This window comes from Thalia democratica, chromosome 4, assembly GCF_965202585.1.
Source record: "Thalia democratica chromosome 4, ktThaDemo2.hap1.1, whole genome shotgun sequence".
Taxonomy (NCBI): Eukaryota; Metazoa; Chordata; class Thaliacea; order Salpida; family Salpidae; genus Thalia; species Thalia democratica.
Window position 1 is genome coordinate 63742575 of NC_139168.1, and position 18170 is coordinate 63760744.

Below are 18170 nucleotides of genomic sequence, written 5' to 3' on the forward strand. Positions count from 1 at the left end.
TCAACCACATACTTGAAATTAATGTGATAGGTGTAGAAATTAAAAGTAGTTAAATACTTTACTAATTAAGTAAAAAAAAAATTGCTAGACTATTTAATTTAATAATCTCTTTAGCAATATAATTTTTCTTTAATAAAATAAAAGTATAACCTATTACCAAAATAAAACAAGCAATCAGAACTACTTTGTAAAAAACTTTATTTTGAATACAGATGTGTAGTTTTAAGTAAAATTTTAAAAATTATAAAAATAACAAAAATGTTTGTGTAACTCTCTTTTTAAAACGAAACAAATTGAAACAAAAACAATAATTAAAAAATTGCAATTTAGAGCAGTTTTATTCGGACGTTGAGGAGTAAGTTATTGCATAAAAACTAAGTTAGCACGTTGAAGCCTTTTGAAGAAGTAAGCGGACGTAGTAACACAAAAAATGTGAAAAAAACATATTTAACTAGCACCTTTAGGTGTAAACTTTTTAAAAAATTTATGAAACGGTCAAAATGTTGAAACGTAAAAACTATTGAAAAATTGAGTACTAAAATATCTAAAACGAGATGATTATTGATTATCAACTAAATTATTGCTATATAAGGGATACAGGAAGACAATCAAATTAAACAATAAATTACATATATTGTATCAATAGAATATGAGCTTTAGAACGGTTAACTTAAATGTTTGTGTGCGCTGTACTTTTTTTTTTGTAAGAAAATACTTATCATCATACGTTTAAAAGCTTCTAAATGAAATAATCAGATTTTTTTTTATTCAATTCAAACTTCATTTGTGCTACCAGATGAAAAATATATTATAGCAAAACATAAGGTACTTTTTAAATTTAGGTTTCAAAATTTTAGTTTGAGAAACAATATACAGCTCTTGAACGCACAGAACACAGTAGGAATTGTTATGCTAAGTTAGACAAGTTTTAAACACATACTTTATAGTTTAACAACAAGTTAAGAGACACTATAAACTAACTTAAATAAATACACTTAGCATTTTAGTTCGTGTGTATTTTGTGTAGACATCAAACTTATTTTCATCTAGTTTAACTGGACACTGTATCACTTAATAAACAAATTATAATTTTGTATGGTAACAAATTTTAATTTTTGTTTAACTATCAACCGTGCTTTTAATCGCGACAGTAATTTCTAATCAACCAGCGGCGACGCGTTGTCTTCCAGACTCGAGTTTGAGTTCTTGGCTCCGACGGATGTCATCCTTCTGAAGAGGCTCTTCTTTTTCACCGCGGACGAGTCTCTATTTGATGTATTCATGTCATCTATTTGCAATTTGTTTCTTTTTATTTACATTTTTTATTTTTTGAAAACGTTAAGAAATACGTCAAAATGTCATAATTAACACAAATACATTGTAATTTGTTAATTACAGTAAACACTTAAGTTTATTAAGAAAATTATTAGTAAAAAGTTAAATATAATACAAAATATTTATGGTTGTTTAAAGTTATACGAAAATTTTTTGAAACTTGAACGATAATTCACTAAGATCATATTTCTAATGAATTTCTCATATATATTTAGCTTAAATAAATTACTTTTTTTTCAATTTAATCTTAATAAACTAGTTGGTGCAAATGATATAGATCAAGTAAAAGCAAAATCTTAGAACATTAACTTCAGTTACAGCTATAAGTAAATGTAAATATATAAGATATTAATCATCAATACTGTTACAAAAAAAAATCTAATATATCGATCATAAACATTTGTACATTTCTAATTTTTCAAACGTTTACTAAGTTTTGCTCAAAGAGCTTGACAGTAATTAATTTAGAAACTATTTAAAAAAATGTAAAAATCAAAGAAAGTACAGAAAAGTTTTTGAAAAATATAAATATATTTGTTCTCTTTCTATGAAGTATAGACCTCTGAATTGTTTTTTAACAATAAAACCTACAGTTTAAACTGAATTTTTATAAAATACTACTTAAACTAACTTAAAGATTAAATAAAAACAACTATATTAAGTAATCTTTTAACTTATATTATTTTATTTATTTATTTTCATACTACCTTTTAAGCAACAGATAATTAATTCAAGGAAAAAAAATCACTAAAACTTAATTTAAAAGCTCGCAAAAGCAGCAAAAACAAAATTCAATTTAATCAATATTTGTTTTTTATCTTAAAATCAATACTTTTTTGTTAGTTTTTAAGTTCAAAGCTGCGTACTGTAAGCTGTTCTGGTTTAATTTATCTGTAAAATTGAAAAAAAAAAATGCAGATGCTTATATTTATCATGTTTTTGAATTTAGTTATGGTCTTAGTTGCTTTCTATGCTTGTGGTCATCAATGCTTATTTTTGAAATACTGTTTTCCACTTAGTTTAGGTAAAAAATTAATATTATTTCTCATGTTTATTCATTTAAAAGGAATCAGACTGTTTAAAATGCGAAAGTGATGTACAAGTTTAAACTAAAAACAAATATACTTTTGCCGAAAAGTTGAACAATTATTTTTTCTTTATAAATATCTAAAGCACAGTGCGCAGCCAATAAATGTTTTTAATTTATCTCACTAGCAAAATTTTGCATTTGAGACACTATAAAGTCACAAAATTAATTATTATGGGATATTAAAAACTAAATTAGTTTAAACAAAAACTTTTGTGTAATTCATTTTGTTTGAAATAGCGATAACTATGATTTCCATAGAAAACTTGCCGAACTGTTGGTAGTAGGAAACTGGTATAAACTAGAAATCTAACCATGAGTATTGCGGAATTAAAAACAACAAGAACAAAATAACTAATCTATTTAGTGTAGCAATTAATTATCATCTTTTAAAACCCTATCTTAAAAACTGCTCAATATTTGCAATGTAGAAAACTATAGTATAAAAAATAACTTTTTTTTAGAAAACCACAAATTATAATGACATTTTAAGTTAAAAGTGATTTTTGTTAAATTTATGTTATAAGCGAATAGAAGACATTGTCCCTTTGTAAAAATTATATAACTTCTAAAACATTAATAAAAGCTCAACTTTTTGAACACTTCTGTAAAGTTCTTTTTTTTAAATACAGTTAAACTTACCTTTAACTCTAAGTCAAAATAGGCTACAACTTGCTAAAAAACTCTTAAAATTTAATTCCTTAAATATTCATCACGTTTCTTTCAACTCAAACTGAGACTATGGTCGTAAATATCAGAAAGTTGAAAAATAATTTGAAAACAGCTCACCACTGGGAAGGGCGACCAGGGAGAGCTTGTCAGTCCTGTTGGTGGTCACCGAGCCCTGCCTGAGGAAGAGGGGCCGCACCAGAGTGGACTTTTTGTGGTGGTCCGGTCCAACGTTGCTCGAAGTGGCCTGCTGTTCGTCCCGAGGGGCGGCTTGGCCGTCCTGCTGGTCGTTCTGGTTGAATATGGACATGCAAGTTTCAATCATCGAGTTCATCATGGGCGCCTGAAAGTTTTTTTATTAGCTTTATGTTTGAACGCCATAAAAAGATAATGGACAGCTGTGCAACAAAATCGAACACTTTATATTTAAAACAAATAATGACAACTAGATTCTACGCTAGTTTAATATTGGCTTTTCGTTTCAACTTAACATAAAATTTATAGTTTTAGTTGAAAGTAAGTTTGAAAATCTGTCTTGAGCTTTCTGAATTTTCTCAATGGATTTCTAACTTTGTTCCGTATTTGTTTAAATACAAGATTTCTTATGTTTTTTATCTTAAACTTAAGTTTAAGATCGAAATAGTTTTTTTAATAATTATTAATTACAAAATAATATTGTAGTTCTATAAAACTTTTTTTCGACTGCAACCTGTATAATTTTTTATCAAGTTCTTGTCATTAGATTTTTTAAGCCTTATAATTTGAGTGGCAAAAAGAGGCTGTTTACGTAGAATTTTGAGTTAATTTTGAAGCCTATATTTTATCTATTCAATAAATGAGACGAAAAAAGTTTAGTAAAAGTACTTTTAATGAACAGTGTTCAACAAGCTAGTATGATACATGTTTAATTTAGAATTACATTCAATATTTGATAGGTTCAGAAAGTTTAAAAATATTGAAAACAAAAATTTGAGAAAAAAACTTTCAAAATTAATGTTTATTTTTATAAAAAGTTAACTTTAGTAATTATTCCTGAATGTAAAAAAATGTTTAGTGAAGATTAAACTCAAGGAAATTAGAAAGGGTGTTTATCTACTGAGAAGAAATATTTCTAACTTTTTTGTCTATCTTGATTAGAGAAACCATTGATCTCACCAAATTTGTTTCAACATTTTTTTCAAGTTCTGATTTGCTTTAAAACCATCTATCTAAGTAGTTCAGAAAAAAATTTCAAAATAAGACAATCTTTTTAAAACCAACTACGGTTATAACGTTAGAAAGTTCATAATCTCATGAAAAATACTATACAAAATTTTGAAAACTGCAATTATATTTCTTTAAGTTAAAAATTCATAATAATTTGAAGTAATAAAAAAACTTAAAGTTTCTAGAATACTCAAAAGCTGTCCCAAAATTACAAAAACTCTACGATTTTTCGTGAATCCATCAATTTTGACCACCTTATCGTAATTAAGACCCTTTTTTTTTTGCAACTATAATGATACAGAACCTCTACTAATGTAAAACAACGACAAAACAAACTTCTTTGGAAATAATCTGCAGCAAGCTGCTGTCGTTCTCGTGCACGCTGCTCGCGTTTCGATCGTGGAACTCCAGGAACAAGCTGGGCATGCTCTCGTGTTGGGGGAATTTCCCCGATTCGATATTGGCTTGGTTCTTCGCCTGGTCCTCCGGCTTGGTGATTTCCCAGTTGAACTCGTTGTACTTCAGCCCGACCAGAACGTGCTTTGAGAATGAAGTTGGGAAATTTAAAAATGTTGAAGTTGTAGATTTGTAATATGCTTTAGTTTAATGAACAAATTTTAAGTAGGTTAAACATTAAACGTGAAAAAAAAAATAAAACAGAAAAAACTATCAATAAAAATACTATTGTAACGTTTTTTTAATTTAAAAATAGTTTTTGAAAATGCTAGAAATCCTGAAACAATCATTATACATTTATTTTATGCCTTTTTAAACTAAACTTGCTATAATCTAATTTATAAATAATTAATTTTTTCAGTAACCATTGAGTTTAAAATAAACTAAAGTTCTTAGGATGCAATAAAAACGTTTTATATACTTTAAAAGGGTTTAAAATTCTTCAAATTAAATCGTTTAATTTTTTTTTGAACAGAAAAATTATAGATTGACTATTTACTTAACTAATTTACATTTGACTAGTTACTAATAATAACTTTTAAAAAAAACTATCTAATGAATACGGAAACAATACATTTGTCAGTCACTCTATTTGAAAACTGTAGGCATAAAAGTGAACCAAACTACTTTAACTACAAACTTTTTCTCCAGCGTCGATCACGTACACTCCCTCGGTGTTGATTCCGACGTAAACTTCGATTTGCACGGAGTTGGCCGCGTGGAATATGTTGCTCGATTTCTGCTTCTCCACTATGCCGTGAAATATCACGCTCCTGTTGACAGTTTGTGTGGTAAAGCATTTTTGTGCGATAAACTTTCTAAAATCTATGAATATGAAACAACTGTTGCAATTATGATGATTTTTTATTTACTATATGGGAACCAATCGGTTCCAACCCGCCCAATTTTCACCCCACCAAATCCAAAAACCGCTTACCGACCAAGGGTCAGGGGTAACAGTGATAGTGTCAATAAATCAAAAATAAATACATAATAAACAATTATTACAAATTAATAAATAAAAATAATTTAAAAAAAAATTAATGGGAATTGTGCGCGGGTGGGAATTGTTAGTACACCAAATTCTTCATACATTTAGTATAAAACAAACATTGATTTTACAATTTCTCCAGACTTTGTGCTTTTGTATTTACTAAATATATGTTACTCTGCTATTTTTAAAAAGTATGGAGCACTTTAAATAAAACTAAAATTAAACAATACACTTCTTATAAGATCTTGTATGTATGGATTTTTCAAACTTCTAAAAACGTTTCGTAAAAGTATTTTTTAAAGTAAATTTTCTAACACTCATACTACAACAATTTTTACTTAGGTCTAAAGGTTTAATTCTATATTCAATAAACAAATTTAATTTAAAGTATCACAAAACATTGACCAAAACGATAAAAAAAAATCAACTAATTTAAAAAACTTGAATTTTTTGCGAATAACAAATGAAAGTAACAGAAAATTATATATCTTGTAATTTTTTATAAATTTCTCACATGTTATAAGAGTAAAATTATCTTACAAACTGTTAAATGATTAGCTTTTTGGCATAACTTATAAGTAAATTTAAATTGCATTATAAGCTTCAAATTTAATTATACTGAAGGTTTTTAAAATGTCACTTATACTTAGCTTTTATAGTAAACAGATTACTTAAAATGCAGTATCGCACCACTTCTATATTCATATTGCCTATAACACATTTTGTTTAAAAAAATTTCTAAATATTTATAAATTATTTTTTTTTAAGTTACTTCGAAAACGCGTTCCTTATAAAACTTAAATATTTTAAATATTTAAATTTAAGTTGTACAAAAAAATGAACACTATATATATTATTAGGCAACTACATATAACTTTATTAAGGTCTATATTAAGTCGATTCAATAAAAACAATATAAATTTAAATTGCATTATATGCTTCAAATTTAATTATACTGAAGGTTTTTAAAATGTCACTTATACTTAGCTTTTATAGTAAAAAGATTACTTAAAATACAGTATCGCACCACTTCTATATTCATATTGCCTATTACACAGATATAAATTATCTTTTAAAAAATATCTAGATATTTATAAAACAGTTTTTTTTTAGATATATCGAAAACGCGTTTCTTATAAAACTAAAATATTTGAAATATCTAAATTTAAGTTGTAGAAAAAAATGAATACTATATATTATTAGGCAACTACATATAACTTTATTAAGGTCTATAATTGTTATGTCTATTTTTTAAAATAACATAAATTTAAACTTTTCATAAAAGTATTAAATTTTTTTAATTATGTTCATTAAACTTTATTGTAAATTTTTGTCAGAATTATTATCAACAATCATATATAAAAGACAAAAATAAAATTACCTTTTATTAATATACTTGATTCCATTACTAACTTAAAATTAAAATATTTTGTAACAAATGGGTGAACAAGATATCAATTTTTAATTACTCTTCAACAAAAAATTCTTTTCAAAAAATTATATTACAAAGTTCGATAGAACTAAAATATTGCTTTCTAATTGGAAAAAAATAATCAATATCGTTTAACAAATACATTAAACAAAAAAATATGTCTAAGATAATGGCATTAAGCTAAGATAAAAAATTTGTTTTATCTTAAATGTACAAAAATTACCATAGTTAAAGAATATTTGTGTTATTCAAAATCAATACTTATAGAAAATTAATATAAAATAGCATGTTGTTACATAATAAAATCAACTTAGATGATAATGTTTTGGTTGTTCAAATGGCGTCGGCTGCAGTTCTAAGGTCGCTTCTGATTGGCTAATATTTTACTTATTTTCATCCTAAAGTTTAAGTAATAAAAAAAACTGGTTTATTTTTTATAGATTTGGGTAAAGTAGGTTAGGGATAGGGGTGTAGATTAAAATTTTTGGGTAAGGTTGATTAAGGTTAAGGGTATAGATCAGGGGCGTGTTTTGACTGGTTTCCTGTTTCCTGTGAACCCCATGAAAAAAAAGAAAAATAATAAAAATTTTAGAATATCATTAAAAACGTGGTTTATTAACTTTGTTTTGCTTATTTGATAAACTTTGAATAATGAATGTTGAATTTATAACACTGAAAGATAAAAAAGTTTCCTTAATAAAAAATGCTCTTTTTTGCCCAGCTGATATAGATTTTAAATAAAATTTCAATTGTGACGTCATAATAGGTAAAAGTTATAAAGTAGCATTTTCTATCTAGGAAACTTTTTACTATGATGCTCTTAGTTTTCACTAAAAATTGTTAATTAGTGTAAATAACTTTTAATACAGTATTGTTTTTGAACTAGTAAGTACAATTTTACTTAAAAAATGTCCAATACAATCACTAAATTTTATTTTACTTATTTGGTTGTATATAATAATGTTGTGTGAAGTTTTTGTACTTTAAAATTTATATTTTTTGTTTATGTGTCAACCAACTGGGTTTAAACCGTGAAAAGTTCAATTTATAGAGTTTTCAAAATTATCTTTTGACCTACTAATTTATTCGTTTATCGTTTATTGCTATTTTAATATTTTTTATTTAAGTTTTTTTATTTTTGTATATGTGTTAGCCACAAATTTTGTTCTCGATTTTTTAAAATTTTTAATTCAGAGAGATTTCAAAATCATTATTAGAATTCCTGCACCATCAGGCTAACATTTAGTTATAATTTAAAGATTTTTAAATTTAGTTGTAAAAGTCTAAACATTTTTTGGTAATTACCTAGGATGATGTCGCACCAATATCAAGCTGAAATTATATTGTGTTTAATATCTTTTTGAATTATGATTTTAGGCTTGTAGGCATGTATGTTTGATCTAAAATTATACTTCGTTTTAAACAAGCTATATAAATACATAGTTAGAATTAAATTCATTTGTTATAAACTAAAAACTTAATTGATTTTATTTTACAGTATAGTAATGTATATAAGTTATGTATCATTTGCTTTGTTTCAAATTAAAAAGGAGTTAAATATTTAAGTTTTATTGGTTTATAATAAATAAGTTTTATTTAAGTATGTATAAAATATAAGTTTTTAGGCCTATAATTATGGTAAAAAAGCAACAATGAATTTAATATAAATTCAGCTTGATATTGGTGCGACATCATCCTATTTAATTAACCATTTTTTTTAGTAAAATTTAAATATTTATAGTTTAAATTACTTTAAAAAAAATTTTTATTATAAATATAACTTTTCCGGCTCTTTTAGTTTTAATTTGTCCAAGTTTAGTACAGTATATTAAATAAAAATGTATAATATTTTCCCATTACTACTTATATGTTTTTTTCTTATTTCTAAGCAAAAAAAACATTTTAAACAAACACTTTTTCGGCTAAATATTGCGTACTTAACTGGCAGTGCACACCTAAGAAATGCGTACTTAAGCGGGAAATTAAGAACTAAAAAATTGTGAACCCCCTTTGAAAAAATTCTAGACACGCCCCTGGTATAGATGTTCTTAATAGTATGCTGTATTATTAATTTACCACATTTGCATAATGTTATGTGTGAAAAAAAATCTAAAACCTTACAACTGCAGCCGAACCGTTCAAACGTACTTAAATTTTAAAACACGGTCTAAAATGTGTGACGCAATTAAAAAAGCTGTGAGAATATTTTCATTAATAAAAATCGGAAGTATAACTTTTCTAAAATTTACTTTAACTTATATTTCTGATAACATTTCAATTTATATACATATTTTGTAAACTATACTTTGTTGTTTAGACAATACTAGTTTTATTTATGTATGCAGTTCTAACTTAAGAGTTTATAAATAAGCAGTTTATATGTAAGGCTTTTTTATGCTAAACTGCTTGTAATAAATTAAACACTCAAATTAGTTTACAGTAAATAAATATAGTTAAAGCATTTTTATATCCTTTTGAAGTGTTTATAAATGAAAACTAAAAAAAAAAAATATCAGTAAACAATTACGGCCAACTATATGCTGTGCAACGGTTAGGATGCTTCAAAAAATAATCAACAAATCTTTAATCCATTTATTAAAACACGATAAAATTACTTACTAGATAAAACTTTCATTGTACGCACACTGGAAAAAAAAGAAACCGTAACTTTACAAAGCATTTGAAAAAATCCCAATTAACTGCTAACCCGTAATAAGGCAGCTGCCAGCATATTTTCATGAACTCCAGCAACGGGTTTTCAACGGTGCTCGTTTTCTGCTGTGACGTAACAGTCAAATTCTTCACAATCTTCTCTTCCACCGAAGGCTGCCGCTTGAACAGGGAAGTTCTCTTTTTGAACTTGGCTTCGGTCGGTAGCAAGCCGGCTAAATTCTCCCTGTCAAATAAATATCTTTCATGGTTAAGTTTTATTAACGAAAAAAATACAAGAATGACCAAATCTGAAATAAAACAAAACATAATGAATTTTGAATGCATGAAAATATTTAAGTCGTAAAAAATCAATAATATATATTAGCGTTTTTTTTTATTAACTGACAAACTAAAGCAATCTGTTTTGGTTTATAAAATAATCTTAAAACGTGTTTCAAGGAGCTTTGAAATATTCATTAGTTCTTAAATACAACAAAATTTCATTAAAAGCATATTATTTTTAAAATGTCCATTGAAACTTTTTAAGTTGCTTTCTAATATAAGTATTGCGGTCTTCTGGCTTTAAGTAAGTAAAAGTTTTCTTTTAACATAAAAAGAATTAATAATTAAAACTTGAGAAAAAACTTTATTTAAAACATTATTCCATTGTTTTGTTGACATCAACTTAAATTCTTAATAGTCAAAGTAACTTTCTTGTCGTTTATTTAATACAGAAACAAAACTTTAAAATATATTTTGTAAAGAAAAGAAATTGTTTGCTCTTTAATTTAAAAAAGTAAACTATAACATAAAAACGTTGTTTTAAATATAGTTAGTTCAAATAAACAGAATTTTTGGCTTTCATTCAAATATTTGCCTAAGTTTTTTATGAAACATTTTACAATTTAAAGTCACTCTTGCAAATTATCAAGTAAAAAGTGAAGTTTTTAGCGATATCTGCTGACTTTTGAAGTAACTTAAGGCCATAGGGGGGGGGGGGGGGGGTAGGCCATGTTTTTTACAAGTTGATCTTATTTTATAGAGTTTTTACTAAGCTTCAAGTTGCTTTTTACCGTTTTTAAAAATTCGAATTAGTTTTTGAGATATGACCGGCCAAAGTCGGGCCGCATAACAGGTTCCTTATGGGGAAGGAAAAACTAAAACGGCGAAAAAAGACTAATGCATTCAAAATCTATCTCCTCCTTCATTTTTTAAGCAATCTTCTTCAAACTTTCACAGTCTATTCTTTATACAATAAAAAAAAAACGTTATTTGTGACTTTAAAAAATTTCAAGTAAAAATACCTTTTTTTTCAAAAAAAAAAAAATTTTTGATAAAAAATCACTTTTTTTTTTTTTTTTTTGTCATAAAATTTTTATTTTTTAAAATTATTAAAATTCACAAACAACGTTTTTTTCTCATAATGTAAGGAACATTTCCTGAAAATTTGAAGAAGATTGCTTGAAAAATGAAGGAGAAGATAGATTTTAAAGCCCGTTTTTAAAAACTCGAGAAAAACGGCTTTAAAGTGACCCTTTATATACCCTTTATTAAGACAACCCTTTACATAACCGGTCATAAAAAAAAAGTTACTTAATATTTTTAAAATCTAAAAAAAGCATCTGAAAGTTTATGAAATTTACTATAATATAAGTCTATATGTTATTTTTGGTCAAAAAATGGCTTCTACCCCCCCCCCCCTATGGCCTTAATAAATTCACATGTTGCAGTTTTATAAAAACTTCAAAAATAGTTGCTTGAGACATGATAAAATATTTTATACAAACGACTAAGTTTCAAACTTTAAAGTGCTTTATTATATAAAAATTTAAAAAAATATATAGTGTAAAGAAATAATTACAAATCAAATTAAGCTTTGTTTTCAATAAAAACACTTTCATGAATTAAAAATAAACAACATGAATATAACTCAATGTTTATATAATTTATTAAATATTTTATGCAAACAACTAAGTTTTAAACTTTAAAGTGCTTTATTATATAAAAACCTAAAAAAATATATAATGTAAAGAAATAATTACAAGTCAAATTAAGCTTTGTTTTCAATAAAAACACTTTCATGAATTAAAAATAAACAACATGAATATTGCACAATTATGAAAAATGATAGAAAAAAAATACCACTTAAATACAAATATGACGTCACAAAAGTTCTTACCTGACTTTAGCTTCTGTGTTTCTTGCATTGTGGCAAACTAGTTCTCCTAACTGCTGTAAATCTTCATCGTCACAAGGATAAACTCCTGTGTCACAGTATAAAAGTAAATCTACTAAAATTTGAAAAAAAAACATTTGAAATTCAGTAATATTTATTTTGTAACGAGACAACAGTGTAAAATAATAAAACAATGACATTTTATATAAAAGATAGAAATATTTAGAAAACAGTAAAAAAAATCATACACAGGTTTTATTTCATACAATGAAACTAAAGCATTACACAGATTAGTGTTGCAAAAATTAAAAAATCTACAATATAAACATGAACTATTTTTTTCAACTATCTACTAACAATTACACACAAAACTAGTTATTACTAGACAGGGTTCGTGGGAGAGTTTTTTTTTTCATTTAGCCTGAAACTATTTCAAAGTAAGAAAAATCTTTTTTAGAAATCATTTTTGGTATTGGGGGTCTTGATTAGTATTATTGTAGTCTCCGACTTCAACCAGCTTTATCTCAAAAATATTTTGAACTTCAAAAATCTGCATTGAGCAACTCATAGCTTAGTTACAACTCAATAAATAAGACTAAATTGTGAAAAAGGTGATTAACCCCCCCCCCCCCCCCCTATGCCATTAACATAACAAATTCAGTGATAAGTTTTAAAACAAGTGTTATATCTAATCTATCAGTAATTTACAAATTTAATATATATTACTAAATACAATTGTTCAATTTAATTAAGCACTAAGTAAAAACATTATAACCAGAAGATTTATAATAAAATGACGTGCATTGTCGTGTTTTATTAAAATTTAAAATGAAACGCTTACACGAGTATAAAATAAGTAAAAAATGTTTATTATAGTATTTTGACTAATACTTAAAATTGATACATAATTATAAATCTTAAACTCTAAATAAATACAGTGATTGTTGATGTCATATCAGATTTAAAAAGCTTACATTTAAATTTGAAAAAATTAATATTTTGTTCTTGTAAACAAAAATGAATTGAACCTTAATTGTGTACTCCCACAAAACTTAGTACTTATATCTTAAAGCTAATCTTAGTGTTGTGAATACCTCTAATAACTTTAAACAAACAGTAAAATATATGAATAAACTGTTAACAGTTTTAATCTTAAAAGTATTTGGTATAAAGCCTTTAAATTATGTAAATTGAAACAGTTCAACCAACTAAGCTCTGAAAAACATAGCTGATGTAAACAAATTCAAAAAAACAGCTAAGTTGTTGAACTAAACTGTAATGTTTAAACTGCTTTTTTTTTTACAAATTTTCCTAATTATGACGTATATAATCTACTCAAAACAAAATAATGAAGATTCTTAATAAAATTTTATTCTTAAAAGATTAGAATTTTTTTTAAGATTCAACAAAAGGTTTTAAGCATTTTTTTTTTAATACTCACTAATTTTGTCTTTAATAACTAAATCTTTATTTAGAAATATATTCACATTTCAATTTGATCTTAAAATAATTTCTTAATTTTTTTTTATCACAAAATTTTCAAGTATCTGAACTGAGATTCTCAAAATTTTAAATAAAAAAACTGATTTAGCCTGACGTTTTTCAATTTTTTTCAAAAAAACTGATTTAGACTGATTTAGCCTGACACGCACAAACCCTGCTAGAGGAATAGCTTAATAAAGCAACATTACCTTATGTGAGTTATCTTCATTTAGTTCAAAAACACCTTTCTTTTAAAAGAAATAATCTACTCCTTTATAATTTTTTAGATAGCAACTTATTAAAAAAAACTGTTTAAATTAAAAAACAAACATTTTAAGACTAAATCAAAGATTAAAAATTGTATTAGAAATTTGTAAGCTGTCTCAAGTTTTAGAGTATAATAAATTTTCACATGCTCCTAAAAAAGATTCCAAACCAAGAAGTAATAATATCACTAGAATCGTAAGTTTAAATTTTTAGTTGAAAAAGGAGAAATCTAAGTTCAAATATTTTAAAATATTATCTCTCAAAAACTTTATTTGAGTCACAAAAACTTCCAACTTGTTAAATATAGTTACTTTTTATTTGAAAGACAAATTTGTAATTAATACTTTTTGTGGTATTTCAAAACTAAATAAAACTACGTTAAATAAAGTAGTTAGAAGTGGAAAGAAAAGCTCAAATAGTAATTAGTTTCAGTCATCAACGACCTTTTTTAAATTCTTAGTATTTATATAAGCATATTTAAAATACTTTAACGAATTAGAATTATTCTTAGATAACAATGGTGGTAGTCTCATGGTGGTAGTTATATTAAACATAATTGTTTTTTATTGCTCTTTAGATTTAAAATCAGCTAGACTTAAAAAAAAAATTAGAACTTTAAATAAAAGTAATTATTATAAATGATAAATATATCACAACCATACAAAAAACTTTTGAATAGTGTACTTTTTATAAATACAAAGTTTAAAATAAAATTTAGTTCTATCTACCATTAAAAAAAATATTGAGGAATGAAATTTAAGTTGTAAAAGCTTAAAAATATAAAATTTTCAAAGTTGATTAGTTCACCAAAAAAATAAATTTAACTTAAAGTCTGCTTTTCTTAAACAAAATACCTTGTTGTATGTTGAATTTAGCCTCAATTTGCAGTAAGTGCAGAACTGAATGGTCATTGATGTTCATTTCTTCTTTCCTTGTGAGAAATGCATTTCTTCTGAAGATTAATATTGGTTCATCTGAAAAAAAATTGGCATCACAAATGTGATCAAAAACATTGAAAAACTTTTACTAATGAAATGATAAACACCATTTTCTATTTTTTATTTGAAGGACAGAAAGTAAACAACCTTTAAATGCAAACAATCATTAAAAACTCAACTTTTTTGTTTGACAGTTTATTTAAGTTACAATTTCAATTTTTACAACTATAACTAATTTAAACAATACTATTTGAATTTAATATCATAACGAAGTTTTCTTCAGCATTTAAAATACTGTTTGTAAGTACATGAAAAAATTTAAATTAAGTTTTTACATTATCTACACAAAATTTTATATAAATATATAAATTGAAAATAATAGTTAGCAATAAACTTACAAAAATAAAAAATAAACACAATGTAAACAATTAGGTTACTTTACATGTTGTTTCTACAATAGTACTTAATAATTATACTCCTACTAATAAAAAAAAGCTTTCAAATTAACGTCATACTTAAACTTTAATTTATTTTCTAAAATACCAAATATAAAGGCTTACTCTAGATATTAATCTTATTTTTAAGTGTTTTAAAGTTGACAAAAAAAATTATTTACAAAATTTTATTGCTAACAAGTTTTGAAATTATGAATAACTTAGAACATCCAGAGACAAAAAAAAGTTAATTTTATTACCTTAAATAATGATGAATACCCCCAATTTTTTTTTTTATAATAGTGATAAAACATAATATTTCGTATTGTAAAATCTATGTATAAGCGACAAAGTTTAAAAAAATAAAAGACAGTCTTTAAAAGTCCATAGTTTACAAGTGACTTGTACAAGTAGAATTTTTTTTATTATAAGACAGTAAATGATTTTGAAAATTCTAATACAAATTTAAAAAATCAGGTAAACAAAATAATTCGTAAAAATAGCCTAACTTAGTACGTAAAATACTAGAAACTGCATCATATTACCTGCACTTTTTTCCATTTCACTTGCCATAGAGTATTTATGGACAAAGTGCGGCCATTCTTGCAAAATTCTGAAGGGAACATGCTGAGGTTTTAGTTGGACATCTACAATCAAATAATTAGATAATATTTTATCTCTCATAATGTTCAAGATATTATTTGAAGGTTTAAATTAATTACAATAAAGAAAAACTAGTGAAATTTTAAAGAGTTATTTCTGACAAAATGCTTTTCTAATATTGCTTTTTTTTTGTTTTACTATAATACCATAGCTAAGTAGAGCTAAATGTTTGCATACAATGAAATTAAAAAAAAAATCTTACTTTATTTTTTTAGAAACTTGTCAGACTATTTAAGGGCATAGTCGGAAGCAACAATAGGATCCTTATGGGAGGCACAAACTAAAACAGAAAATAACTAGAAATCACTAAAAATCTATCTCCTCCTACGTTTTTTGAGATAACTACCTCAAATTTTCAGTAAATGTTTCTTGATATATTTAGAAAATTCTATCGGAACAGAATTTAAAAAAATTAAAAAACAAAAATTTTATAACAAAAAAAATAAAAATTAAAATTTTTTTGTTTATTTTTTATATAAAATTTTTATAAAAAATTTATTTTATTTATTTATTCTGTTCCGACAGAATTTTCTAAATATATCAAGGAACATTTCCTGAAAATTTAAGGTAGTTATCTCAAAAAACGTAGGAGAAGATAGATTTTTAGTGAAATAGTCTATTTTTGCCGTTTTAGTTTGCGCTTCCCATAAGGATCCTATTGTTGCCTCCGAATTTGACCAGCTATATCTCAAAAATTATTTTGAATTTTTTTAATCTGTAAAAAGCATTTTGTACTATAGTAAAAACTATATAAAATAAGATCAAAAACCAAAAAAGGGTGTTTACCCCCCCCCCCCTATGCCCTTAAACATTACTTGTAGGTAGAGCTTCAATTTTTATTTGAAAGTTAAAATAAATTGGGATAAAAAAATTATTTTTGTTTACTTTACAACATGATTATAAATCTTAAAAACAATAATTACTTTCAAAAGCTAGCTGATTGCTTATATAATTTTTTTGTCTAGCATATGCGTGCATAGAAATATTTATACTTGGAAATTACTTTGCTTACATATATAAATAGGTATGACAACTTATAGTTTTTTACTTGTTCAAATTAAGAATAAAAAAACTTACAAGATTTAAAACTCAAAGTATGTACTATTATTTTTTTACATGGTGTTTACAGCATGGTTATTAACTTTAGAAGCAAGAAAAAAAATAGTCAGGCACTTAAAAGTTATAAGTTAGCCAATAATGAACTTAAAAACTAATAAACATCATTAATAAGTCTACTAAATTTACAGAAAGGAAAATACAATCTTACAGAACTTATTATAATTGACATACTTTTGATTACAACAATGTGTAATACTAAGAAACTTACCCAGTAATGGAGATTTCAGCCACAATGAAAAGCACTTGGTGGCAAGTTGTTTATCTTTTAAATCCAAAGCAGTCAGCATTAGCTCAAAAAACTGCACAGTGGTCAAGCTTCTCCCATTTTCCAACAGAAACTTCTTGCTTGAGTTATCACATAAATATATGATCACTTCTATTGTCATGTTTTAATGTATTGTTAACAATATACTGTAAAAAAGAGTAAATTATAATAAAAAATAAAAAATATTTATTTGTTAATTAACAACAAATAACATGAAGCTGTATTAAGTACAACTCAAAAACTTATATCCACAATGTAAATAAGTAGATATTTTAGTTATGTTAAGGGCATAGGGGAGATCCACCTTAATTTTTATAAGTTGAACTTTATTTTGTAGAGCTTTATGTGAGCTATCAGAAATATTTAACTCTTAAAAATAATTAAATTAACATTCAGATATTAGCAATCAAAGTTGGTGCGCTCACTAGGTTCCTAATGGATGGTGCAAACCAAAAACAGAAAAAGACTTTTTCATTAAAAATATATCTTATCATTTATTATTTAAACAATCTTCTTCAAGTTTTTACAGGAAGTCCATTATTAAATCTAAAATATATTTTATGCAAGAAATTTTTTAATTTTAAAAAATAAAAATTTTATCTGAAATAAATACTTTTTGTTTTGTTTTTTTATCTAAATTCTAAATTTTTAATATTTCTTAAATTGCAACATTTAAAGTCTTTTAAATTATAAAAGGAACACTTCCTGAAAGTTTGAGGTCTCTAGCTCAAAAAATGAATGAGAAGATATATCTATAATGATTTTTCTAATTTTCAATAAATTAACCCAGAAAATTTTGAGGTTCATAGCTTGTATCCAAAACTTTTTACAAAGATTACAATATCTCAAAAGTTATACGGCTTATTAATTCTATAAAAACTGGCTCGTAGTTTTTACTTAAAAAGCTTTTAAATAAGAGCCAATGTTATTTTTTGTGAAAAATAAAAGTCGTCCAATCCTATGTCCTTTATTGAAACTATAACAAAACTCAGCTT

General features: G+C 25.1%; 1 protein-coding gene across 1 annotated transcript; it reads right to left on the reverse strand.

Moving 5' to 3' along the window:
- Nucleotides 1–298: 298 nt before the first annotated feature.
- On the reverse strand, nt 299–17309 carry LOC145834303 (putative FERM domain-containing protein FRMD8P1). The gene is made up of 9 exons (XM_082941699.1): nt 17119–17309; nt 15674–15775; nt 14611–14730; nt 12011–12095; nt 9887–10075; nt 5394–5526; nt 4634–4837; nt 3212–3434; nt 299–1288 (listed from the first exon to the last, which is right to left on the reverse strand). The coding sequence occupies exons 1-9, from the start codon at nt 17294–17296 to the stop codon at nt 1158–1160; spliced, it is 1365 nt and encodes a 454-aa protein (XP_082797825.1). The 5' UTR covers nt 17297–17309; the 3' UTR covers nt 299–1157.
- Nucleotides 17310–18170: the final 861 nt, after the last annotated feature.

Excerpts from the sequence above, each read along its gene's own strand:
- LOC145834303 (XM_082941699.1), bottom strand. The coding sequence starts at position 17,296 with ATGACAATAGAAGTGATCATATATTTATGTGATAACTCAAGCAAGAAG. Across the intron at positions 10,076-12,010 it reads AACACAGAAGCTAAAGTCAG|GGAGAATTTAGCCGGCTTGC; the intron begins GTAAGAACTTTT and ends TTTATTTGACAG. Across the intron at positions 3,435-4,633 it reads TGCAGATTATTTCCAAAGAA|GCGCCCATGATGAACTCGAT; the intron begins GTTTGTTTTGTC and ends AAAAACTTTCAG.